The 27554-nt window shown below is 39.9% G+C and overlaps 2 protein-coding genes and 1 long non-coding RNA gene across 3 annotated transcripts; all 3 read right to left on the bottom strand.

Annotated features, from left to right (window-relative positions):
- Positions 1–323: 323 nt before the first annotated feature.
- Positions 324–13173, bottom strand: LOC113090433 (myelin-associated glycoprotein-like). The gene is made up of 11 exons (XM_026256258.1): positions 13145–13173; positions 7776–7835; positions 7357–7415; positions 6831–7193; positions 6391–6693; positions 6030–6293; positions 5612–5875; positions 3793–4086; positions 3482–3569; positions 1311–1374; positions 324–1231 (listed from the first exon to the last, which is right to left on the bottom strand). Exons 3-11 carry the CDS (start codon positions 7403–7405, stop codon positions 854–856), a joined length of 2067 nt encoding a protein of 688 aa, XP_026112043.1. The 5' UTR covers positions 7406–7415; positions 7776–7835; positions 13145–13173; the 3' UTR covers positions 324–853.
- On the bottom strand, positions 12814–25475 carry LOC113090434 (sialic acid-binding Ig-like lectin 11). Its single transcript, XM_026256259.1, has 7 exons — positions 25190–25475; positions 17201–17464; positions 16781–17044; positions 14708–15001; positions 14396–14483; positions 13569–13635; positions 12814–13489 (listed from the first exon to the last, which is right to left on the bottom strand). Exons 1-7 carry the CDS (start codon positions 25443–25445, stop codon positions 13112–13114), a joined length of 1611 nt encoding a protein of 536 aa, XP_026112044.1. The 5' UTR covers positions 25446–25475; the 3' UTR covers positions 12814–13111.
- A 193-nt stretch (positions 25476–25668) lies between these two features.
- Positions 25669–26699, bottom strand: LOC113090435 (uncharacterized). Its single transcript, XR_003287085.1, has 3 exons — positions 26577–26699; positions 26150–26208; positions 25669–25986 (listed from the first exon to the last, which is right to left on the bottom strand). It is a non-coding gene; the product is annotated as an uncharacterized LOC113090435 (long non-coding RNA).
- Positions 26700–27554: the final 855 nt, after the last annotated feature.

Raw genomic sequence — 27554 nt, 5'->3', positions numbered from 1 at the left:
TTCCTCTTTTTGAAACACTATGATATGGTCACCCTAAACTATACAGAACTATAGTTACAATGTTATTCACAAAGCTCAAAATCTGTCCATTTTTTTCCCTAAACCACCCCCCTCGCCCCCCCATGTGTTGTCTATTATAGACACAGAGAGTTTTTCGAAGGAAGTCTGATGACTCTGGGAGTGGAATTGGAAGCAACACAATCTGTAAGTCATTTAATCAAACAATTAAATAAAACACTTTTCTTCCACACCACATCAGACTGAGAGTTCCTCACGCCTGCTTTTATATTAGTTTCAGTTTAGTTTTTATCTTGGTGTATCATTTAAATAGACTTATTCAATTATTATTATTATTATTATTATTATTATTATTATTATTATTATTATTAGAGATTGTAGGCTATTCCTTTTTCAGGAAATAAAAGTGATAGGTGTATAGTAAAATACATATTAAAAAATAAACCATGCAGGACTGGATTACAGGTGATACTGTTGTAAATAATGTTCAGCTTCTTCAGATCGTTTTGCTTCATAATAACTTTTTTGCTTTTTTTTTGCCTTTCAGAGTGACTGTAGATGCTGATTTGCATTTTATGAATTGCCAAGAAAATTCTTTACTATTCTACTGAAGAATAAAGTAATTTTCATCGTTTACGTCCTGAGGGTGAGTACATTAACAGTAAATTTTCCTTTTAGGGCGATCTATCGATTTCCTGTTAAAACGATGAGGAATAAACACTTAAAATATCTTCCTTTATGTTCCACAGATGAAAGAAAGTTCTGTAGGTTTGTAATTGTTATTTTTAGATGAAGGATCTCTTAAATTGTTGCTCAAAGATTCAAAGGTTTTGGTTCAGTCTGGTTTTTCAGCATCATCTGCGCTGACCAGTGCTTCCTTCTGTCTGTAGCGATGGCTCGTGTTTTCATAAATCACGTCTTCTGATGCCGGTGAGGACGTGTCTGTGATCTTTGCTGTCATGTCTGGTTTTTTGGGCTCTGTCTCAGATGTTGAGGTGTTGTTCTCTGTGTCTGTGTCTCCTGCAGGACAGTGTCGGACCGCAGCGTATTCACTGGTCAGCGAGGACAGGCCCATGATCTCTCCTGACGGCGGGTCAGCGTTTGTGAAGTAAATGGAGGAATAATGAAGAGATTCAGGTGCACTCGGTGCGGTGGATGACAGCATGCCTTTATTGGTGTAAACAGACTCACTGTCATTATCCAGAGAAACGGCCTGATGGAGAAGAAACAGCAAAATGAGTGAAGATCTGCTGAATGACTGACTGTAATGTCTCTGAGAATGAATAACTCACTGTTTGAGTCAGAATGAGTCCAGATGTGTCTTGTCTGGTTTCTGAAGGTTTTTCTTTCCTTCTTCTGAAAAACATGTTTTCATATTATCAAAAAAAGTATGCTTCTAATATAATCTCAGTAAGTATTACAAATCCTCATCAGTCTCATCGGAACAATTAATGTTAGAGGATTATTATAGTTAACTTAAACTACAACCAAAACCATTTCTAAAGTCCAAAGTCTGTATTTGATTTCAGCAAGTTTCTGAAACAACAATTTTACTTATTTTAAAGGGTTAGTACACCCAAAAATTAAAATTAGGCTGTGTTTTACTCACCCCCGAAACATCCTAGTAGTATATGACTTTCTTCTTTCAGATGAATCCAGTCAGAGTTCTTTTAAAAAGAACTTTGCAGGAAAGTAATCTATTTTATTTAATCTATTTTATTTTCTTCACTTTGCAGGTCTTTTGTATGACAATGTATTACTGCCAGCTATCTGTCAAATGGACCATTGACACACGTAATTGAGATTGTAGATAGAGTGTCAATGGTCCATTTGACAGATAGGTGGCAGTAATACATGTATAAGACTGCGATCCACCATAAAGCAAGAAGAAGAAGAAGACACATCAAGCCCTGGTTGCTGAGAACGTGCCAAGGACAGTTTGGATATTGTGACGATATAAATACTGTTCAGTTTCCTGCACAGACTGATCGTTTTGTGGCTTTACTCATCAATGTATCGTCACAAGCTGCAGTGTTCAATTTGGCTGTGTTTGTGCATGTTTTTTTTTTTTTTTTTACTCTCAAAGCCGTGATTCCCATCTATTTCCATTATATGACTGACAGACTGCAATGGTTTGAGTTAAAAATCTTGGTTTGTGTTTTACTAAAGAAACAAAGTCACCTACATCTTGGATGCCCTGGGGGTAAACAGACAAACATAAAATTTTCATTTTTGGATAAAGTATCCCTTTTACAGTTGGTAAATACTTTTTTATATATATTTGGGGGGTGGGGGGACTAGACATAGTCTCAGAAAAATATTTGAAGGAATCTCATTTTTCATGGTATCTCCTTCAGATTTGAAATAGAAACTCATGAGACACTAAATATCAATAGAACTTAATATACACAAAATTACAAAAAAAATATTATTTTATCCTATACTATTTCACTTTAGTTCTGGTAATTTGTTGTGTTTTTATAATCTTTATTAGTTTAAATTAGTTTTTTATTTATTTTAGTTCAATTTGTCAGTGCTTATAACTATTAGTATAATTATTTTATTAAGATTTATTTGTTTTAAAAAGTATTTTTATTATAATAACTGTTTCATGCTTTATCCTTTAGAAAACATTTACCATAATAGCTGAAAAAAATATCTGCAACGTGTATATATATATATATATATATATACATATATATATGTGGTGGGCCGTTATCGGCGTTAACGTGCTGCGTTAACGCGAGACTCTTATTGCGCGATAAAATTAATATTGCCGTTAATCTTTTCTCAAAGTTGGGTTGGGAGCTGGGTCTAGGCGAGCTATGATGAATTTCACCTTGATATTTTATATAACCGACTGGCTGAGGTCAGCCTAAAAAGATGCTCAGGACAGTTGACAGGCCACTGCCTGGCATCGTCACTAAAGCTTATCTTTTTCACATGTTTTTACGCCACTGCCTAGCATCCAAACACAAGACGTGGAAAGCTGAACAAAGTAACTCGCGCGCTGTGTTCGGTTCGGTTTGGAGAGAGATCGAAAGCCGCGTATCACGGACAGTGACACTGAACCGAGCTCTCTTCTGCGAAGAGAAAGGCGTCTCAAAACACTTGAACATCGAATTTGCTTATTTTTGCTCTTGTGCCGACAAATACATACAAAATATGTCAAAATATCCACTTTGGAAATTATGCTTGAAAAACTGTCAGTTATTTCTTAAGTGAAAGTAAACATTGAGGAAAAAAATAGTTTGTCAATTTTATTTGGGTAACACACATATTCTGATTAATCTAGATTAATTTCAAGATCACAGTGAGATTAATCTTGATTAAAAAAATTAATCTATGCCCACCACTAATATATATATATATATATATATATAATATATATATATATATATATATATATATATATATGCCTTTATCTCATCATATATTACACCAGGTTTGTGATTATTCCCACCGTTCGTAGCAGAGAGTCACGAAGCAAGCGATCATCATCACTGAGGCTCCGACAGCAGCTCCGATCAGCACCGACGGATGATGGAAACCTGCAAAACAGTGTTTTGTTGCTCAGAGGTTGGTCTTTCATAGTTCAGGAGATCTCAGATGTGACATTGGCATTATAATATATTGAACTTTTAAAAGTGTCATTAATAATTTATTATCTCAAGTGTTTTTTTGTACAATTAAGCTACATATTTTTCACATGGATGAAGATATAAATTGTTTTCTTTCTTGTTGATCAGATGAAGATGTTGTTGTGTTTCTCACGTGTGTCTTGTAGCGGTGGGACGAACCGAAACTGTTGGCTGGCGCTGGCGCTGCTGTATTTGTTTGTGCTGAAACACTGCAGGACGTCCGTGTCTGTGAGGGACTGATGGATGTTCAGGACGCTCTTCACTCCTGTGCTTCCTAACGTCTCCTCACTGATGGAGGTTTCTGTAGAGTTAGTGATCACACGTCCAGACAGACGCCACTCTAGTGTAGGACAGGGATTCCCATGAGCCTCACACACACACTCCGTTACACTGCTTCGACTGCAAGAGATGGAGATATTGGGTGCAACTGAAAGAGATAATAATTGCTATGATACAGGAGATCTTGATGGTCTCTACAGTGTAAAACATGTTCAGAATTTGAATGAAAAAACATTAAAAATATCATGTTAAAAACACAGTAAGTCCCTTACTGTGAAAAATAATAAATCAAACAGGACATTTAATGTAATTTTAAAGTAAATTACTGTTAAATATACAGTTTTTTGAAGTGGAAAAATACAATTCATCTTATTTTATTACATTTTATTTAATTTATAATTCAGTGTTTTATGGTGGTTGTCAGTATATTATAAGGAAACAACTAAATATATTTTAGTATTTCAGTAAGTTGGCATATTTAAATATTTATTCTGTAAATTTAAGTTTGGTTCTCTGTAGATGGATTACGAATGTGTTCATGACAAAAATAAACAAAAAACATAACCTTGAGTTAATGGTTTGCTAAAGTAGAAAAGAGGAACAAGCCACAGTTATTAAGTCAGGGTTAGTTCCGTCAATTTAAGTTTAGTTCACTGATGATGAATACAAATGTTTTCATGACAAAAACAGAAGAAAAAAACATACCCTCAAGCTAAAAATGTACTAAAGTAGAAAAGAGGAACAGGCCACAGTTATTAAGCTACGGTTAGTTCTGTCTACAAAACACCACACTGGTGAAAGTGCCATTATTGTGCTGAAGAACTCATTTGACTATTCTGACTACAGTAGTACTCGGTTATAAAAAGTCTTTAATTGATATAATTAACCTAAAAAGAAACCTTACACTTATGTCCTACGTCATCCACTGGAATGGTGTTATTGTGAATGTGCTTACGACAGTTAGCAGAAACTAGAGATTACTGTGTATAACATTTTTTCAATTTAGATTTTTCTTACAAAAACACATCACTTCACTACAGGAGGCTTTTATTCACCCCCTGGATCTGTGTGAGGCACTTTCTATGATGGATGGATGCACTTAATTGGACTCCTTTTGGAATATTGAAAAATAACACCCATTCACTGCCATTATAAAGATTGGAAGTCTGATTAGACTCTGATTTTATTCGTCTGAAAGAAAAAAGTCATATAAACCTAGGATAGTTCGAGGGTGAGAAAATCATTTGGTGATTTTAATTGTTTGGGTGAAATATCCCTTCAATGTGCAGCATCTAATGCTGTCGGTTGCCACAGAAAATAAGATCAACTCATACCCCGAGTGTTTGATCACTGCATTGCCTTTATAGAAGAGCTGCTGACTGTTTCTTGTAATTTCACTGGTTTAAGTGCAGTTTCAAAAAAGATTTATATAAAAACCTTGCATTTCAAAATGCTGTAGTACATTTAACTATTGCTCTGTAACAAAATCATTTACAAAAAGAGAACTAAATCTCCTTCTTTCTTCCCAGATGCATTTTCTGTAAATGAAGATGTTTGTCACAGTGCTACAGCCATTTCACAGCTTTTCTTTTTTTTGTTTTCACAGTCTGTGCACAAGTTCAAGAATCAAGTTTAATAAATTAAATTAATTTGCGGTCTGTGTTTTTACTCACACTGAACATCCAGCTGAATTGTAGCATTGCAGAGGCCATGCTGGTTTTGAGCTTTACAGCCATACCATGCTCCGTGTGTTGGGTTTGTCACAATGTAGGTGTGATTATATCCAGTCTGGAGGAGCTGAAACTGAGACCCTGTCTCTCTGTACCAGGTGTAGTTCACTGCTGGGTTTGCATCACTGCTGCAGATCAGAGTCACTGAACGACCCTCCAGAACTAAACCAGCTGGATTTATCCTCACAGATGTGTTTTTAGGAGCATCTAAAAGAACAGAAAAAATGTAGACAGGCAAAATATATAGTCATATTTTACAATCTATTATATGCAGTATAAAGGTTATTAATGCTACATTGTGTGAAACAGTCGACTCTAAATATTTAGAGAATTTGCATGAGTAAAGACTCGTAAAACTAACACTGGACGTCCAGCAGCACTGATGAGTTCTGTGTGCCTTGTTTGTTCTCAGCTGTACAGTAGTATCGTCCGCTGTGTGTCGGGTCGGGGTTGTTGATGGTCAGGTTTGGTCCGGTCTGAACTGGATTCAGAGGTCTCTCAGTGTCTCTGTACCAGGTGTAGTTCACTGCTGGGTTTGCATCACTGCTGCAGATCAGAGTCACTGAACGACCCTCCAGAACTAATCCAGCTGGATTTATCCTCACAGATGTGTTTTTAGGAGCATCTAGTGGAGGATAAAATCTTTCAAGTGATTACTTTATGATTTACAGTATTAATTATAGATGATCATTCAGCACAGATTGATATTCTTCCTGTCTTACACTGAACGCGTAGCAGACGGGAGCGCTGTGTTGTGATCTGCTTCTGTATCTGGTGTGTTGCAGTGCAGGTGAAAGTGACTCTGTGATGACGGTGAGAAACAGTGAAGTTCAGATCAGAGATGAGCTCAGTTTGGCTCTGATACTGTCGTCCTGTGACGCTCTCGATGAGAGACGAGCTCCATGTGAGAGATGGTGGACGAGACGGACAGAAGATCTTAGTAGAGCAGCGCAGACTCACTGAACTTCCCTCAATCACCTCCTCCTGATCCGGAAAGATGCTCAGTGTAGGTTTGGGGGGAGATCCTGAAACATAGACAAAGATATTACAAGATAATGTTGATTATCATATCCAGTGACGAAGGTATAAATTGTACAAGTAGTAGATTTCTTTCCCATGTCCAGTCACACTATAGAAGCAGCATGAACAATATGACACTCACCTAAGACGACAATTTCAACTTGAGAGTATGTAGGTCCTTTGTAGTTATATTTCAATGCTGTATTGGTTTCGATTCTGAAGTAATATGACCCTTTATGACTCTGATCAATATTATCGAATCGTGTGGTGCAGTTTTTCTGTGTAGCAGTGCCAAATATTTCTCCTTTTAACCGTCCAGTGTTGGGGCTGCTGGAGTCAAACACAGCGGTACTTCTTCCAACTTTAAACCACATTCTCTTTGCACTGTCAGTGAGGTCAGCTTCATATTGTTGATCAATATCAAATGTGCAGGGGATGAAAACACAGGATCCTTGCAGAGCTTCTACTTTATTCGGCAGATTGATATTAAAGCCACACAAAACACCTAAAACAAAGACAAACAGATCGAAGGAAGTAAACGATCAGAGGATACAAGCAGAACACACTTCTGCAGAACTTATTGCTCTTTATCTCATGAAGGTTACATGAAAGTGATTTCATAATAATAATTAATCTTGTTAAACAGAGGAATAATCTAAGAATGAGACCTTGTATCAGAGATCCAGTGAGGAGGAACGTCACCAATGTTTCCATCATTTACATTCACCTTACAGCAGAAGAAACAACAAATGAAGACATTTTATAGAATGAAAAAAAATGTTGGAGCTGTTTTAGATTGTTTATCCTATGCACCTATCGATCATCTACAGGTGTGTGAGGGACATTGTTGATTGAAACGATGAAAATAATATTTTATTGTGTGTGAATTTATAGCTGTTTTGGTATAAACTCATTATTTCTAGATTTAAGTTTCAGAATTTATTATTTACATGAGAATACAGAACACTTTCTAAAGATTTTAAAAACAGGTCATTCTTATCTTAAATGTTTTAAATCTTAACGTTTCAGAATCTGAAAGCTACAGGAGTAAGTGTGAGTTTGAGTGTGTTGTGTGTAAATGTCTTACCAGAGAAGAGAGTTGAAGACAGAGCTCAAGCTGACGCTTCTACACTGAACGGAGGGAGAACTGTGTGTGAAAACGACACAATTTAGCTCATATTAGAGATTCATCACTTCTCCTTTAGAACTCAGTAACAGTAACGTCCTCTTTTCCCCAGACATGTCCTCTTTTTGGACGTACAAAATTGCGTCAGGCGGGTATTTCTTCATCGCCAAAATGTCCAGGATTCTGCTGTTTTCTCTGACCATTGCTATCGTGTCAATTCCTTTAAACATTCTAATATTTTATTATTTGGGCGCATCAGGAACTGCTCAGGATGTCGTGTATTTAAATGTTTTTGATATTTGCGCTGTTTACTTTCACTTTCGATTTTGCCTCACACACACTCTGTGTAAAGAAAGCACATCTTACAAAATCAGATATTTGTGACCCTGGACCACAGTATCATGGCTGAAAGTAAGGACAGGAAGCAGTTGCGAGTAATTGGTATTTATTAAGATGAGTAAAGTCAGGCTGGATGATGGTGGGTGATGCAGGGACCTCAATGGCAGCACAGACAGGTGAGGAGGTGATTGAGTGTGCTGGTGGTGGTGGTGGTGGTGGTGAGGAATCCGCGATGATGACTGGTAATCAAAAAGCGACCGAGCAGGGACAAGACACAATGAAGCAGAGCTGGTGGAACACAGACAAGTAGCAAGGAGGACCTTGAACAATGATCTGACAAACAAGAGACGGGAGACAGGGCATTAAGTAGGCTGGTGGAATGAGCTGCAGGTGCCGCTGATCAGATGATCAGTGGTAACACCCACATGAAACAATCAACATGACGTAACATGAGACGAGCAGGAGACAGTACATTCATGAACCGTGACAGTACCCCCTCCTCCTAAGGACGCCCTTACCTTGGGAATAAAATCTAGTGCGTTGTGGGACCAGGGTCTCGAAGGGACCGGCAGCGGTTGAAGTAACCCATCAGGGGGTCGATTGGAAGTCTTACCAGTGGCACAAACAGAGCAAGCCAAAACAAAACTGTGAATGTCACGAGCCATAAGTGGCCACCAGAATCGTTGCTTGACTAAGAATTTAGTACGGTTAACTTCTGGATGAAAAGCCACATTAGAGCAATGCCCCCACTGGATGACGTTGGACCGTAATCCCTCCGGCACAAATAATCGATTCGGTGGGCACCCGGGTGGAGGCGTTACCCCTTCTAAGGCCATGTGAGTGTGGAGACCACTAATGTCTCAGGTAAAATACACTCAGGAGTAGATGGGCGTTCGGAATGGTCAAAAATACATGACAAAGAATCGGGTTTGATGTTCATGGAACCCGGGCGGTACGAGAGAGTAAAGTCAAAACGTCCGAAAAAAAGTGCCCACCGAGCCTGCCCAGGAGTTCAACCTTTTGGCAGTACTAATATATTCTATCATACTATATTGGTCAGTCCATACTATAAAAGGAGCCCCTGAGCCGTCTAACCAGTAGCACCATTCCTCCAATGCCATCTTGACTGCCAACAATTCTCGGTTACCAATATCATAATTGCTTTCGGCAGGGGATAATCGATAAGAGAAAAATGCGCATGGGTGCACCTTGTCGTCTGAGAATGTTGTGATAACACAGCCCCTACCCCCACCTCCGATGCATCGACCTCCACCACAAACTGACGTGATGGATCAGGGGTGATCAGGATAGGGGCTGAAACAAAGCAGCTCTTCAGTTTGGCAAACACAGCCTCGGCTGTGTCTGACCACCTGAACGTAGTTTTGGGGGAGGTCAAGGCAGTCAGAGGTGCGGCTAATTGGCTTAAGTTGCGAATAAAATGCCAGTAGAAGTTGGCGAACCCCAGAAACCTCTGTAGGGCCTTACGGGAATCTGGACTTGGCCACTCTACCACAGCCTTAACCTTCTTGGGATCCATGCATATTCCCTCAGTCGACACAATATACCCAAGAAACAGAACAGACTGTGCATGAAACTCGCATTTCTCCGTCTTGACAAAAAGCCCATTCTCTAGCAACCTCTGAAGCACTCGTCGAACGTGCTGCACATGTTCCTGGAGAGAAGAGGAAAAAATCAATATGTCGTCCAGGTAGACGTATATGAATTGATCAACCATATCTCGCAGCACGTCGTTGACGATTGCCTGAAAGACAGCTGGGGAGTTGGACAGCCCAAAGGGCATGACCAAGTATTCAAAGTGCCCCCTGGGGATGTTAAAATTCTTCCAATTCTTCCGGTCTTCCATTCATCCCCCTCCCTGATGCGGACCAAATGATAAGCATTACGTAAGTCCAATTTTGTTGAAAATCTATGCTCCCGGCAACCTCTCGAAGGCTGAAGACATCAACGGCAAAGGGTAAGTATTCTTTATCGTGATGTTGTTCAGTCCCTGGTAATCGATACAAGGTCACAGCGATCCATCTTTCTTCTCCACAAAAAAGAACCCTGACCCTGCTGGAGAAGAGGAAGGGCAGATGAACTTCAAAGCTAGAGAATCAGAAATATATTTCTCCCTAGCCTCCCTTTCTGGGACAGAAAGTGAATATAATTTGCCTTTATTTTACTTACCTGACAGTAAATATATGGCACAGTCATAGGGACGATGCGGAGGGAGAGAAGCAGCACGAGACTTACTGAACACTTCCTTCAGGTGGAGGTACTCCACGGGGCACGTTAGATAAATCCACTGCCTCCTCCTGAAACACAGACATTGAAACAGATGGACAAGCAGACACTAGACAAGACTCATGACAATTGTTACTCCAGGCCAGAATGGAATTTAATTTCCAGTCTAGTTTGGGGTTGTGCAGGAGGAGGCAGGGGTGACCGAGTACTATGGGTGCGAGAGGAGAGTCAAGGATGTAGTAGGAGATGGTTTCTGAGTGGTTGCCTGATGTGATGAGGGTGATGTTTTCAGTGATGTGAGAGATGACCGGTAGTCTCTGTCCATCGAGGGCATGAACCGTGATGTGGTGCGTGTAGTGCTTTGTCCATGAAATTACCTTCAGCCCCGGAGTCCAGAAGTGCTTGACAATCGTGAATCTGTGCTGACCATCTTAGTCTTACCGGGAGGAGTGTAGATGATGATGAGGTCTTCTCGGCGGAGATCCCACCCGATAGTAGCCTCATACTTACTACCGGGCTTGGCCTTTTACTGGACAGATGTAGGCGTGATGACCGGTCCCCCCGCAGTAGAAGCACAGACCCAGGGACCTCCGTCTCTCCTTCTCCTCCCAGGAAAGCCGAGCTCGCCCTACCTTCATGGGCTCGTGATCGTAAGAGGGGCTGGCCGTGTCTCCGCCGCTGACTTGAACGTCTGTCTGGGCTTTCGCTGTGGAATTGGGTAGGTTCCGTTGATCCACTCATGTCAGCCGTGCATCTACCCTCAGTGCCAATTCAATGAGCCCATTGAGTGAGGTCGGAAGGTCCAGGGCATAGATCTCTTTCTGGATGCGGTCAGCCAGTCCATGCAGGAACATGTCCCGCTAGGGTGCGGAACTCGATGGAAAAGTCTGAGATGGATCTGTCTCCCTGATGTAATTCAGCTAGCATCCTAGCCACCTCTCTCCCAGCGACGACCCGATCAAAGACCCGTCTCATCTCGGCGGAGAGTGTCTGGAACGAGGCGCAGCATGGATCTTGATTCTCCCACATCGCCGTTCCCTATAATGCCACCCTCCCAGTGAGCAGGGTCCACACAAACGCCAACTTTGCTTGTTAATTGTAGAAGGTCCCAAGTTGAAGAGAGAAATGCATATCGCATCGTGTTAAGAAAGCTCTACGAAAATTCGGCTCACCCGAGTAGGTCTCCGGAATGGGGAGGAGTGGTTCAGGCTGGGAGGGGGTCTCCAGTGGTGTGGGAGGAAAGGGTGGTGTGAGCAGCGCAGTGGGAGCTCGTAGAAGTTGTAGTTGCTGGGTGAGCTCTGTCCTCTTCATTTGACCCTATCACTCTATATTCTAATAGTTAGAGGGAAGTTATTCTAAAACTTCCCTTTAACATTTGTATTACCTTTTCTATTTCTAACTACTTGTTTTATTTATAAAGAAAGAAGAGCCTCCAACAATAGCATTCTCTATTCTTTCTCTATTATTTCTACTTCTTTTCTTTTTATTTATTGTAAAAAATGACCGTTTATTGTAAATAATAACACTTGCATTATCTATTATTTCTGTTCTTTTGACTTGTTTTATTTTTATTTAAAAATGACTCTCTAGCACTGGAATTAATTATTATTTTTCTATTCTTTCTACTTGTTTTGTTTTTCTTTTTTATAAAATCTAAATGAGAAAACAAACAAAAAAACATGCTACCTGAACTGTTAGAAGAAGCCCCGCCCACAAACCCCGCCCCCTACTTTCCTCTTTTCTTAAACACTATGATATGGTCACCCTAAACTATACAGAACTATAGGCACAATGTCATTCACAAACCTCAAAACCTGTCAATTTTATCCCAGATTTCTCTTTTTCCCCTCATCTGTTGTCTATAAAAAATGCAGAGAGTTTTTCGAAGGAAGTCTGATGACTCTGGGAGTACAATTGGAAGCAACACAATCTGTAAGTCATTTAATCAAACAATTAAATAAAACACTTTTCTTCCACACACATCAGACTGAGAGTTCCTCACGCCTGCTTTTATATCAGTTTCAGTTTAGTTTTTATCTTGGTGTATCATTTAAATACTTATTCAACTATTATTATTATTATTAGAGATTGTAGGCTATTCCTTTTTCAGAACATTTTAATAAAGCTAAAGTACATGTCTTAAAACAAAATGTCTAATTAAAAATAATGAAAAAAATTAAAGGAAAAAATTGCAATAAAAATAAATATATTTGAATAGGAAATGAAAGTGATAGGTGTATAATAAAATACATATTAAAAAATAAACCATGCAGGACTGGATTACAGGTGATACTGCTGTAAATAATAGCCGCTTTGGATAAAGGAGTCTGCTAATTGAATAAATGCAAATGTAATGTAATGTAAATAATGTTCAGCTTCTTCTTCAGATCGTTTCGCTTCATAATAACTTTTTTGCTTTTTTTGCCTTTCAGAGTGACTGTAGCTGCTGATTTGCATTTTATGAATCGCCAAGAAAATTCTTTACTATTCTACTGATGAATAAAGTAAACTTCATCGTTAATTTCCTGAGGATGAGTACATTAACAGTAAATTTGCCTGTTTGGGCAATCTATCCTGTTAAAATGATGAGGAATAAACACTTAAAATATCTTCCTTTATGTTCCACAGATGAAAGAAAGTTCTGTAGGTTTGTAATTGTTATTTTTAGATGAAGGATCTCTTAAATTGGTGCTCAAAGATTCAAAGGTTTTGGTTCAGTCTTGTTTTTCAGCATCATCTGCACTGACCAGCTCTTCCTTCTGTCTGTAGCGATGGCTCGTGTTTTCATAAATCACGTCTTCTGATGCCGGTGAGGACGTGTCTGTGATCTTTGCTGTCATGTCTGGTTTTTTGGGCTCTGTCTCAGATGTTGAGGCGTTGTTCTCTGTGTCTGTGTCTCGTGCAGGACAGTGTCGGACCGCAGCGTATTCACTGGTCAGCGAGGCAAGGCCCATGATCTCTCCTGACGGCGGGTCAGCGTTTGTGAAGTAAATGGAGGAATAATGAAGAGATTCAGGTGCACTCGGTGCGGTGGATGACAGCATGCCTTTATTGGTGTAAACAGACTCACTGTCATTATCCAGAGAAACGGCCTGATGGAGAAGAAACGGCAAAATGAATGAAGATCTGCTGAACGACTGTCTGTAATGTCTTTGAGAATGAATAACTCACTGTTTGAGTCAGAATGAGTCCAGATGTGTCATCTTGTCTGATTTCTGAAGGTTTTTCTTTCTTTCTTCTGAAAAACATATTTTCAGATCATCAAAAAAAATACAATTAAAATACTTCTATATACGGTAAACTCACAACACAAACACAAACACAATTCCTCCTTTTGATGAAGCTAAAAGCAGGTGAAGTCTCATTAGAGCGATGTGTGATCCAGGATTATTATTAACTAAAACTAAAACCAAAACTTTTTAAAAAAAGTGTTTTGAAGTCTGAAGTCTATATTTGATTTCAGCAAATTTCTCAAGCAGCAATTTCACTTAGTTTAAAGGGTTAGTTCACCCAAAAATGTACATCTGATGTTTATCTGCTTACCCCCAGGGCATCCAAGATGTAGGTGACTTTGTTTCTTCAGTAGAACATAAACCAAGATTTTAAACTCAAACCAATGCAGTCTGTCAGTCATATAATGAAAGTGAATGGGAATCATGGCTTTGAGAGTCAAAAAAATGTCATTTTTGGTTGAACTATTCATTTAGGTTTAAATGAAAATATTTTAAATGTGCTAAATAGCAATACAACAAAAAATAAACAAAATTACTAATATTGGTGTTTACTTATAATTATTAGAATTTTATTTCAGTTAAGATTTATTTGTTTTAAAAAGTATTTTTTTTTAGTATAATAACTGTTTGATGCTTTATACTTTAGAAAACATTTACCATAATAGCTGAAAAAATATCTGTTATGTATGTGTGTGTATATATATATATATATATGGTTTGCCTTTATCTCATCATATATTACACCAGGTTTGTGATTATTCCCACCGTTCATAGCAGATCATCACGAAGCACGCGATCATCATCACTGAGGCTCCGACAGCAGCTCCGAGCAGCACCGACTGATGATGGAAACCTAAAAAACAGTGTTTTGTTGCTCAGAGGTTGGTCTTTCATAGTTCAGGACATCTCAGATGTGACATTGCCATTATAATATATTGAACTTTTAAAAGTGTCATTAATAATTTATTATCTCAAGTAGTTTTTCAGTACAATTAAGCGACATCTTTTTCATATGGATAAAGATATCATCTGTGATCTTTCTTGTTGATCAGATGAAGATGTTGTTGTGTTCCTCACGTGTGTCTTGTGGCGGTAGGACGTCCTGAAACTGTTGGCTGGTGCTGGTGCTGCTGTATTTGTTTGTGCTGAAACACTGCAGGACGTCCGTGTCTGTGAGCGACTGATGGGTGTTCAGGACGCTCTTCACTCCTGTGCTTCCTAACGTCTCCTCACTGATGGAGGTTTCTGTAGAGTTAGTGAGCACACGTCCAGACAGACGCCACTCTAGTGTAGGACAGGGATTCCCATGAGCCTCACACACACACTCCGTTACACTGCTTCGACTGCAAGAGATGGAGATATTGGGTGCAACTGAAAGAGAAAATATAATCGTTATGATACAGAAGATCTTGATGGTCTCTACAGTGTAAAACATGTTAACAGCAAGTTCTCTTACTGTGAAAAATAATAAATCACATTTCATGTGATTTTACAGTAAAATACAGTTAAATACACAGTTTTTAGAAGTGGAAAAATACAAGTCATGTTACTTAATTTAATTTATAATTCAGTTTTTTATGGTGGTTGTCAGTATATTACAAGGAAACAACAAATAACATTTTAGTATTTCAGTAAGTTGCTATATTAACATTTATTCTGTAAATTTAAGTTTGGTTCTCTGTGGATGGATTACAAATGTGTTGATGACAAAAAAAAAAAAAAAATATATATATAACCTTAATGATTTGCTTAAGTATATAGTTTCTTCAATAAACAAGCTACAAGTAGTCCAAAATGCAGCAAGAGTCCTTACCAGGTCAAGAAAATATGATCATATTACCCCAATTGTAGAGTCTCTGCACTGGCTACCTATTAAGTTCCATATCAGTTACAAATTATCATTACTTACCTATAAGGCCCTTAATGGTTTAGCTCCAGCGTACCTACTGTAACTAGCCAATCCCTCACACTCCCTAAGGTCACAAAACGCTGGACTTTTGGTAGTTCCTAGGATAGCAAAGTCCACTAAAGGAGGTAGAGGTTTTTCACATTTGGCTCCCAAACTCTGGAATAGCCTTCCTGATAATGTTCGGGGTTCAGACACACTCTCTCTGTTTTTGATGCTGACCCTCAGAGGACCCCAGATGATGCTAACCCTGAATCAACAAACAGAACTAACAAATATTGCTACAAGTGTGACTGCATCATATAATAATTACTGTTAATAATGTGCATCGTCTGGCTGACTACGTCTTGTATTGATTTCTCTGAAAAACCTGTCATACGTGCACAAACTGACAGTCACCACTTATAAGCTACTACTAAATATTGTACAAATGTAATTTTCTGTAAAGTTGCTTTGTAATGATTTGAATTGTAAAAAGCGCTATACAAATAAACTTGAATTGAATTGAATTGAATTGAATTGAATTGAATTGCTAAAGTAGAAAAGAGGAACAAGCCAAAGTTTTTAAGTCAGGGTTATTTCCGTCAGTTTAAGATTATTTCACTGATGATGAATACAAATGTGTTCATGACAAAAACAGAAGAAAAAAACATACCCTCAAGCTAAAAAATTTGCTAAAGTAGAAAAGAGGAACAGGCCACAATTATTAAGCTACGGTTAGTTCTGTCTACAAAACACCACACTGGTGAAAGTGCCATTATTGTGCTGAAGAACTCATTTGACTATTCTGACTACAGTAGTACTCGGTTATAAAAAGTCCTTAATTTATATAATTCACCCATTAGATGTGCTGCATCTAATGCTGTCGGATGCCACAGAAAATAAGACTGAGTCGTACCCTGAGTGTTTGATCACTGCATCGCCTTTATAAAAGAGCTGCTGATAGATTTCACTGGTTTAAGTGCAGTTTTATATCGAAACCTTGCATTTCAAAATAGTGTAACTTTAACATGTTCATTGTATCATTTACAAAAGGGGAAATAAATCCCTTTCTCTCTTCTCAGATGCATTTTCTGTAAATGAAGATGTTTGTCACAGTGCTACAACCATTTCATAGCTTTTCTTTTTTCATTTTCACAGTCTGCACAGATGACTGTTATTGTTCTATATTCACAGTATTTGTTATCAGGAATCAGATTAAATTTATAAGATTAAATTAATTTGCGGTCTGTGTTTTTACTCACACTGAACATCCAGCTGAATTGCAGCATTGCAGTGGCCATGCTGGTTTTGAGCTTTACAGCCATACCATGCTCCGTGTGTAGGGTTTGTCACAATGTAGGTGTGATTATATCCAGTCTGGAGGAGCTGAAACTGAGACCCTGTCTCTCTGTACCAGGTGTAGTTCACTGCTGGGTTTGCATCACTGCTGCAGTTCAGAGTCACTGAACGACCCTCCAGAACTAAACCAGCTGGATTTATCCTCACAGATGTGTTTTTAGGTGCATCTAAGAGAATAGAAAAAAAAAGAAGGCCAGCACAATATAAAGTCATATTTTACAATCTGTTATTTGCAGTATAAAGGTTGGTAATGCTACACTGTGTGAAACAATTGACTCTAAATATTTAAAATATTTGCACGAGTAAAGACTCATAACACTCACACTGGACGTCCAGCAGCACTGATGAGTTCTGTGTGCCGTGTTTGTTCTCAGCTGTACAGTAGTATCGTCCGCTGTGTGTCGGGTCGGTGTTGTTGATGGTCAGGTTTGGTCCGGTCTGAACTGGATTCAGAGGTCTCTCAGTGTCTCTGTACCAGGTGTAGTTCACTGCTGGGTTTGCATCACTTCTGCAGATCAGAGTCACTGAACGACCCTCCAGAACTAAACCAGCTGGGTTTATCCTCACCGATGTGTTTTTAGGAGCATCTAAAAGCATAGGGGAAATATGTAGACAGGCAAAATATATAGTCATATTTTACAATCTATTATATGCAGTATAAAGGTTGGTAATGCTACATTGTGTGAAACATTTGACTCTAAATATTTAGAATATTTGCACGAGTAAAGACTCATAACACTCACACTGGACGTCCAGCTGCACTGATGAGTTCTGTGTGCCGTGTTTGTTCTCAGCTGTACAGTAGTATCGTCCGCTGTGTGTCAGGTTGGTGTTGTTGATGGTCAGGTTTGGCCCGGTCTGAACTGGATTCAGAGGTCTCTCAGTGTCTCTGTACCAGGTGTAGTTTACTGCTGGGTTTGCATCACTGCTGCAGATCAGAGTCACTGAACGACCCTCCAGAACTATACCAGCTGGATTTATCCTCACCGATGTGTTTTTAGGTGCATCTAATAGAATAGGAAAAAAAATGTAGGCAGGCACAATATTGTCATAAGTCGGTCAGGCTCATCACACAAACTCCCTCCCCTGAATATTAATCACCTGCACCTGTTCACTATTCAATCCCCAATCTCCCCAGCACTATACAAGCACACATCTCGGTTCATCATTTGTCCAATCTCGTGACTGATCAGCGGAACAGTCTCTGCAAAGTTACTAGAGTTGACTCCTGTTAATATTAACCTTTTGTGTTTACCTTCTCTCCAAGTGATCTGCCTTCTCTTCCCCGTGGCTCCAGTTACTCTCCAGTGTTGCTTCTCTTAAGTACCTCAAACTACTCTCCATCACTGAGGTGTGTACTCTTTACTTTCTACTCTGGTTACCCCATCCGGCAAGTGTACTTCCAGACTGCAAGGGTTCTCATTCCCCATCCATTTAATACTCACTCACTGTCTAACTTTGCCGATCGCAATAAATACCAGTTTCCACTAATCCTCTGTTGCCAGTCCATTTGTTTCAGAAGATCGGACCTCAAGGCTGAGGATGAGCAAACCCGATCCATTTCAGGAACTGGTGGATTCGCTGCGGCGGTTACTGACACCTCACGCCGCCTCCCCATCTTCTTCGGCAAGGACTCATCCACCACAACATCCTGTATCTTCTTCTACGGCTAACATCATCTACTCTAGCCTGGTAGTCAGACCAGCGCCATACTCTGGATTGGCGGAGGACTACAACAGGTTTCTCCTCCAGTGTTCACTAGCCATTGAGACCCAACCTCAATTATACCCCAATGAACAACCAAAAATCACCTTTATCATTTCATCTCTCACAGGTCCCACTATGTGTTGGGCCGAGACAAAATGGATCGGCAACCCGATCCCTAGAAAATTTCCTCGCTCACTTCCGGGAGGTATTTGGCACTACCGAAGGTGATTCATCCGTGGGTGAGCAATTATATACTTTAAAACAAGGCTAGAAGACTATACACCAGTATTCCTTGCAATTAAGAACCCTAGCAGCGGCCAGTGGGTGGAAAGAGGCATCCCTCCTCACAGCCTTCCGTCAAGGTCTGGATCCCAAGCTGCACCTCCACCTGGTGCTTACGATGATTCATGTGGTCTGGAAAGATTCATCCAGCTCACTGTCAGATGTTCCAATCGTCTTCAAACCTGCCTTCAAGAATGCTCACCAGCCCAGCCACCCACACAGTATCATAGGATCGAACCCCAGAATCCGACCCTGAACCAATGCAAACTGATAGCCATCGTCTGGCACCTACTGAGTGGCAGAGGCGGCTGACCCAGGGACTATGTCTCTACTGCGGCTCAGGGAACCATCACATCCTGGCTTGCCCTCTTCACCCACCACGGCCAGCAGTGAGTTATATCAAACCATCTCCTATTAAGATGAATCCACTCACCACCACTGTACAACTTACTGCTGACAACATCACTCTTCCAGTTACCGCCCTCCTCGACTCCGGGTCAGCCGGGAACTTTATCTCAGGGAGCCCCTGCCTACAGGTTAAGTTACCATCCAATTCAACTGAAACCACCTACCAATTGATCACCATCACCGGAAAACCCCTTAACCACCGGCTTATTCGGTACACTGTGGGTCCAGTTCAAATAACCGTTGGCTTATTTCATGTAGAGTCCATTACCTTCCTAGTTCTAAAAGAATCAACGAAATATATCATTCTCGGTCATCCATGGCTGGTACAACAAAATCCAGTAGTTTCCCTCACAAACCATCACCGCCGATGAAAACTTCAGAAGTCCTACCCATCAACACCACCTCCATCGAAAGTCCTGTTGACAAATGTTCAGTTGAAATTCCCCCTGGCTACTGTGAATTTAGTGACGTCTTCTGCCCACACAAAGCCTCACAACTTCCTCCTCACTGCCCTTGGGATTGTGCCATAGACCTGATTCCGGGTGCGCCAGCGCCTCGTGGGAAAATGTATCCACTCTCCCTTCCGGAACAGAAGGCCATGGAGGAGTACATTGAAGAGGCCCTAAAACAAGGTTATATAGTTCCATCTACATCCCCTGCCGCTCCCAACTTTTTCGTGGCTAAAAAATATGGAGGCCTACGACCCTGTATTGACTACCGAGCACTAAGACAAATCACAGTCAAATTCCAGTATCCTCTTCCCCTCGTCCCAGCCACCCTCAAACAACTTAGAGGAGCAGTAATATTCTCCAAACTCGATCTCAGAAGTGCATATAATCTCATCTGTATCCGGGAAGGTGATGAATGGAAGACTGAATTTGGGACCCCTGCTGGCCACTAAGAGTATAGGGTGATGCTTTATGGCCTAGTCAATGCCCCCTCAGTCTTCCAGGACTTCATGCATGAAGTGCTCTGGGAGTACCGGGAGTTATAGTTTACATAGATGACATCCTCATCTACTCCTGGAGTCTGGCCGAACAGAAGTAGCAGTCCTAACCCAGTTACAGGCAGCGAAATGCACCTTCCACCAGCCATCCGTTCAATTCCTGGGGTACATCATCAATAGTTCAGCTTTGGCCAGTCCTGGCCACTCCCATCAACCATAAAAGAACTCCAACGTTTCTTAGGTTCTGCTAACTTATATCGCCATTTTATTCAAAATTACAGCTCCATTACCAGTACCATCACAGACCTCCTTCTGCAACAAACCCAAATCTCTGTCCTGGACTCCAGCTGCCACCAAAGCCTTCACAACCCTCAAACAGGCCTTTCGAGGTGGAAGTGGATGCCTCGACCACTGGAGTTGGAGTGGTACTATCACAGTGGCAGGGGACCCCTCCCCGACTCCATCCATGTGCCGTCTTCTCCCAGAAGCTCAGCCCAGCGGAGAAAAAACTATGATATCAGAAACCGGGAGCTACTAGCCATCAAATTGGCTCTGGAGGAGTGGCGACAATGGCTCAAGAGAGCAGTACATCCCTTCACTGTATTTACTGACCACAAGAATTTACAATACCTCCGAGAGGCTTAATGTCTAAACCCTCGCCAGACATGATGGGCCCTATTTTTCACCCGATTCCACTTCACTATCTCCTATCGACCAGTTCCTCGCAACACCAAGGCTGATGCTCTCTCCTGAATTCACACATCGGAAGAAAGTACAGACGAGCCAGAGACTATGAGCATGACTCAACTCATAGCCAGCCCAATTTAATGGACCTCTCCACCAATCGCCTCCGAAGTCCCTCCTCCTGTTCCGCCGGGCTGTCCCCCCGGACTCATATATGTTCCTTGGACACAGCATCCCCGCTTATACATGTCACTCACACCTCCCTAGGCACTGGCCACCCAGGGGCAGACGCAACTCTCTCCGTGCTAAAAGACCGCTTCTGGTGGCCCAACATGGCAGGAGATGTCCTAATATACTATTTATTATCATTAGTAGTTTATATCATGGAACTGTACCTTCAGGGTTTAAGCTTGCTGTTATTGAGCCGGTTTTAAAAAAAACATAATTTGGATTCACATGAGTTAAAAAATTTCAGACCTATTTCGAAATTGCCTTTTATGAATACGATTTCAGAGAAAGTTGTCCATAATCAACTTACAGATTTCTTGATTGTAAATAACATAGTGGATATTTTTCAGTCTGGATTTAGGACCAAGCATAGCACAGAATCAGCATTATTGAAGGTTACAAACTATATTTTGTTAAAGGCCGTGTTGCAAGGTTAATTCTTTTATGAATTTGTGCAATTTGCTTGTTGGTAATACACATTTAAACTGTTATCCATTGTATTTTATGTTGTTGGGTAACACATAACGGAATATAATACGAAAAAGTACGTACTATCTTGCAGCGGTCTCCTTTCCCCCACAATGCATTGCATCACGTCACGTTGGGGAGAGAATTTACCAAAGCCCACCTTGAGAGCATTGAGAGTGACTAGAGAGATGAGTAGTAGACGAGAGTATTCAGATAGCGCAGATTATAGATAAATAGATAAATACATAGATATATATAGATGAATAGACTACATATATAGATAGATAGACAGACAGATAGATAGAGAGATATCGACCAACAGCGACCCAAACGCACTCACTTCCCAACAGCACAAGCTTTCCAACGCAGTTTCCATGGGACAGCATCGCCCACACAAGCACCTGCCAAACACAGCGACGACAGACACGCGGCTACGTTTGCAACAGCATTTTCACCGGAGGAAGAGATAAAAGCTTAGAAACGTCCATATAGCTAGCATGATGCCTTCTATTTCTAGATGACAAAGACAAAGTTTACCAGTACTACGACACTATGACAAAGGTTACCGATACTTATCTGAACTAACGTCATGATCACTGCCGCTAGATAAAAAGAAATTTGATTTTTGATTGATTTTTTTTCACTCGGTGCTACTCAATGACAGTAAAAAAATAAATAAAATGATATATATATATATATATATATATATATATATATATATATATGTGTGTGTGTGTGTGTGTGTGTGTGTGTGTCGTTATTGTGCACTGCTGCTCGTAAACTATTTCCAGTGCTCATTGCTGCGATGCTAAATGATAGCAACTCACCAGGACACTTCACCAACTCCTTCATTCTCCTCGGACCATGCATTACAGGCTTTGACGGACATCAGTTCTTGGCAATTCCTCATTTTCCCTCTCACGGCTGGCTCGATCGAAATTACATGGCTGCGGGCCATCATACATGTTGGCTCTTGCCACCTCTTCCTCATCCCAGTCAGTCGCTATATTTCTGATGCTGCGTTCCAAGCAGGTTTTTGAGCTCGTAATCACTATTTCATAGCACTACTAACGACTTTGTACTGTTCCAGACAAGTTACGCCAAACTTTCTGAGCACAAGGAATTGTAACTAGATTATTTATTTTACTGCAACGTTGCATTGACCTAAAATCGTTTTTTCAACGTGTACTACTTGCATAAACACTGCATCAGCAGGCAGTATTATTCGTAGGGGCTGTCATCGTTGTTTTGCGTGCTGTGTGAGCTCGGAACTCGGAGTACATCCATCTAGTACGAGACACGAGTTAACGGGTGGGAAGTCACGAGTTTGACTGCCGTTCCAGTGAACTTTCAAGGGTTTAAGGTTGGAAAAACACGGGTTACGGGTTGCCTGGAACGCGGCATCATACTAGGCTGAGGCTACCTTCTCCCCAACATGACGTCATCACCAAGTTGCGTAAAAAAAACGTTAATACCAAAAACTTAAAAAATAGGTCTTTAAGCCCATTTTTGATAGATTTTAAAAATGATATACATATCTTGAGTGATTTATGTACCCATTAAAGTGGTGGTTAACCTGCAACATGGCCTTTAAGTATTGAATCCGGGAAAAGTGTTGTCTTAATGATGTTAGATTTAAGTCCAGCCTTTGATACTTTAGATCACGCAATTTTAATAGACCGCCTTAGAGATTATGAAGGAATCAATGGTTTAGCCCTTAACTGGCTTTCCTCTTATTTGCATGACAGGACATGTTCTGTTAAAATTGGAAATTATGTCTCTGCATCCGCTACTATTTCTTGGGGGTTCCTCAGGGATCAATCCTTGGTCCAACTCTGTTCTCTCTGTAAATGTTTCCACTGGGGTCTATTTTTAAGTAGCATAATATTAACTATCACTTGTACGCTGATGATTTACAATTGTATCTTCCTTTGGAGTGTGATAGTTGTGCATCTTTTACTAATTTTTATAAGTGCTTGACTGAGGTAAAGGGATCGCTAGAAAATATTTTTTTACAATTAAATGAGGACAATACTGAGTTTATTATGTTTGGGAACAAGGAGCTTGGGAATGCTCTGGCTGGAAATAATAGACTACTGTCCAACAATATGCAAAGTTATGTAAAGAACCTTGGATAATTATTTGATTCTGACTTACGCTTTGATTGTCAAGTTAACAGCGTTATGAAATAATCTTTCTTTCAGTTAAGAAAATTGTCTAAACTGGACTATTGTAATGCTCTTTATCTGGGCAGAAGTGAATCACTGGTCACTCATCTTCAGTGTGTCCAGAATGCTGCAGCAAGATTTTTAACAAATACCAGAAAACCGGATCACATAACACCTTTAATGATATCCCTTCACAGGCTACCTGTAAGATACAGAATACAATATAAGGTGTTGATGTTTGTTTTTAAAGCACTACATGAGATCAAGCTCCTGAGTACATAAAAGACATGTTAATTCCTTATCAGTCTCAACATCACCTTCGCTCCTCTCTGAATATGCTCCTAACCGTCCCACGGTCTCGCTTGAGGCGTAGTGGAGACCGTGCTTTTTCTGTTGCGGATCCTGCACTTTGGAATGTGTTGCCTCTATCCCTAAAAACCTCATCAGGCATGGATATTTTTAAAAAGGAATTGAAGTCTTATTTATTTAATCAAGCCTTTGGCATTTGATTAGGTCTGAGAACTGTGAGTGATTTGTTGTTTGATTATCTTGTGTCTTGTTTTAATGTAATTAATGTTTGTATGTACTTTATTGGTCAGCCTACTTATGGACAGCACTTTGGTCCATTCTAATGGTTTTGAAAGTGCTTTAAAAATAAAAGTTGAGTTGAATTGAGTTGAGTCCTGTTAATACTTACCTCACATGTTTACCTTCTCTCCAAGTGATCTGCCTTCTCTTCCCTGTGGCTCCAGTTACTCTCCAGTGCTGCTTCTCTCAAGTACCTCAAACTACTCTCCACTCGCTGAGGTGTGTGCTCTTCACCAGCTACTCTGGTCACCCCATCCCCATCCATTTGTTACTCACCCACTGTCTATCTTTGCCGATCGCAATAAATACCAGTTTCCACTAATCCTCTGTTGCCAGTCTGTTTGTTACAAATATACTGTATAGTCATATTTTACAAACTACTATATGCAGTATAAAGGTTGTTAATGCTACATTGTGTGAAACAATTGACTCTTAATATTTAGAATATTTGCATGAGTAAAATCTCATAACACTCACACTGGACGTCCAGCAGCACTGATGAGTTCTGTGTGCCGTGTTTGTTCTCAGCTGTACAGTTGTATCTTCCGCTGTGTCTCGGGTCGGTGTTGTTGATAGTCAGGTTTGGTCCGGTCTGAACTGGATTCAGAGGTCTCTCAGTGTCTCTGTACCAGGTGTAGTTCACTGCTGGGTTTGCATCACTGCTGCAGATCAGAGTCACTGAACGACCCTCCAGAACTAAACCAGCTGGATTTATCCTCACAGATGTGTTTTTGGGAGCATCTAGTGGAGGAGAAAATCATTCAGGTGATTACTTAGATTTACATTATTAACTATAGATAAGTCCGAATAGATTGATGTAACTCCTGTCTTACACTGAACGTGTAGCAGACGAGACTCTTGTGTTGTGTTCTGCTTCTGTATCTGGTGTGTTGCAGTGCAGGTGAAAGTGACTCTGTGATGACGGTGAGAAACAGTGAAGTTCAGATCAGAGATGAGCTCAGTTTGGCTCTGATACTGTCGTCCTGTGACGCTCTCGATGAGAGACGAGCTCCATGTGAGAGATGGTGGACGAGACGGACAGAAGATCTTAGTAGAGCAGCGCAGACTCACTGAACTTCCCTCAATCATCTGCTGATCCGGAAAGATGCTCAGTGTAGGTTTGGGGGGAGATCCTGAAACAGACAGACATATTACAGGATAATGTTGATTATCGTATCCAGTGAGGAATGTATATATTGTACAGTAGTAGATTTCTTTTTCATGTCCAGTCACACTATAGAAGCAGCATGAACAATATGACACTCACCTAAGACGACAATTTCAACTTGAGAGTATTTAGGTCCTATGTAGCTATATTGCAATCTACCATTAGCTTCAAGTCTGAAGTAATATGACCCATTATGACTCTGATCAACATTATCGAAGCGTGTGGTGCAGTTTTTCTGTGGAGCAGTGCCAAATATTTCTCCTTTTAACAGTCCAGTGTTGGGGCTGCTGGAGTCAAACACAGCTATACTTCTTCCAACTTTAAACCACATTCTCTTTGCACTGTCAGTGAGATCTTTTTCATATTGTTGTTCAATATCAAATGTGCAGGGGATGAAAACACAGGATCCGTTCAGAGCTTCTACTTTATTCGGCAGATTGATATTAAAGCCACACAAAACACCTAAAACACAGACAAACAGATCGAAGGAAGTAAACGATCAGAGGATACAAGCAGAACACACTTCTGCAGAACTTATTGCTCTTTATCTCATGAAGGTCACATGAAAGTGCTTCCATAATAATAATTAATCTTGTTAAACAGAGGAATAATCTAAGAATGAGACCTTGTATCAGAGATCCAGTGAGGAGGAACGTCACCAATGTTTCCATCATTTACATTCACCTTACAACAGAAGAAACAACAAATGAAGACATTTTATAGAATGAAAAAAATGTTGGAGCTGTTTTAGATTGTGTATCCTATGCACCTATCGATCATCTACAGGTGTGTGAGGGAAATTGTTTATTGATAGAATGAAAAAACATATTTTATTGTGTATGAATGCATAGCTGTTTTCGTATAAACTCATTATTTCTAGATTAAAGTTTCAGATTTTTTATTTTTACGTATTTACCTGAGAATACAGAACAATGCTAAAGATTTAAAAAACAGGTCATTCTTATCTTAAATGTTTTAAACCTTAACGTTTCAGAATCTGAAAGCTACAGGAGTGAGTGTGAGTTTGAGTGTGTTGTGTGTAAGTGTCTTACCAGAGAAGAGAGTTGAAGACAGAGCTCAAGCTGACGCTTCTACACTGAACGGAGGGAGAACTGTGTGTGAAAACGACACAATTTAGCTCATATTAGAGATTCACCACTTCTCCTTTAGACAGAACTCAGTAACAGTAGCCAGGCTGAGAAATATGCAAATCAGTCTGCAGCTGAATATTCAAAACATTTCTTTATATCTCATGGAAACTAATCATGTGAGATCCAGTGTTCATGTTGTTAATAATTCTCCATATTCAGGAATACATTTTGAATCACATTACAAATGAAATCCGAGAACACTGCAGGAAACATCCTTTTTTTATTCTCATCTCTTGCATTTCTTACTTATTTGAGATATTATACTGTATATCAACATTGTGTTATGGTAATATTTCTCATGTTCTGAATTTAGTTTAACAGTTTACTTCAAATAATCCAAGATACTGACAGAAGCTGAAAGCAGGAGAGATTTCAGCAGAACACTGCTGTCTGTTTGTAAGGTGTCTGTGTCTAAAGTCAGCAATACGAGCTGCTCACTTCTACAGCATTTAATTATTCCTGTACAGTAAGTGTGATACTGTAAACACTTACATTTAAACATTTGACAGATTCATCATAGAGGCAATAAATAATTGTGTTTTTGTTTTGTAATATGAAGAGTCTGTCACAGAGCTGTCATCTGTAATATCTGAACTGAAACTGAAAGTGTTTTCATGTTGTCAATGATCTGAAAGTGAAGTCTCTTCTGTCTCTAGTGGAGCAGATGGAAACTGCACATCAGTTCCTGTGATTACAACAAGAAACACTCACCACCAGAGGACACCAAACTGGTATTTTATGTTCTTAGATATAGAAATAGTGATTTTAATAACAATATATATTTTTGAATGCTTTTTTATTCTGTAATAGGAACTTTATTGTAAATGCCGAACGTCCACAATTTTTTAAAAGTTTACAGCTCTGTACATAATTAATAAA

Source organism: Carassius auratus, unplaced genomic scaffold, assembly GCF_003368295.1.
Source record: "Carassius auratus strain Wakin unplaced genomic scaffold, ASM336829v1 scaf_tig00055136, whole genome shotgun sequence".
NCBI lineage: Eukaryota > Metazoa > Chordata > Actinopteri > Cypriniformes > Cyprinidae > Carassius > Carassius auratus.
The sequence above is the reverse complement of the archived record's forward strand: the minus strand, read 5'-3'. Positions and strand labels throughout refer to the sequence as shown.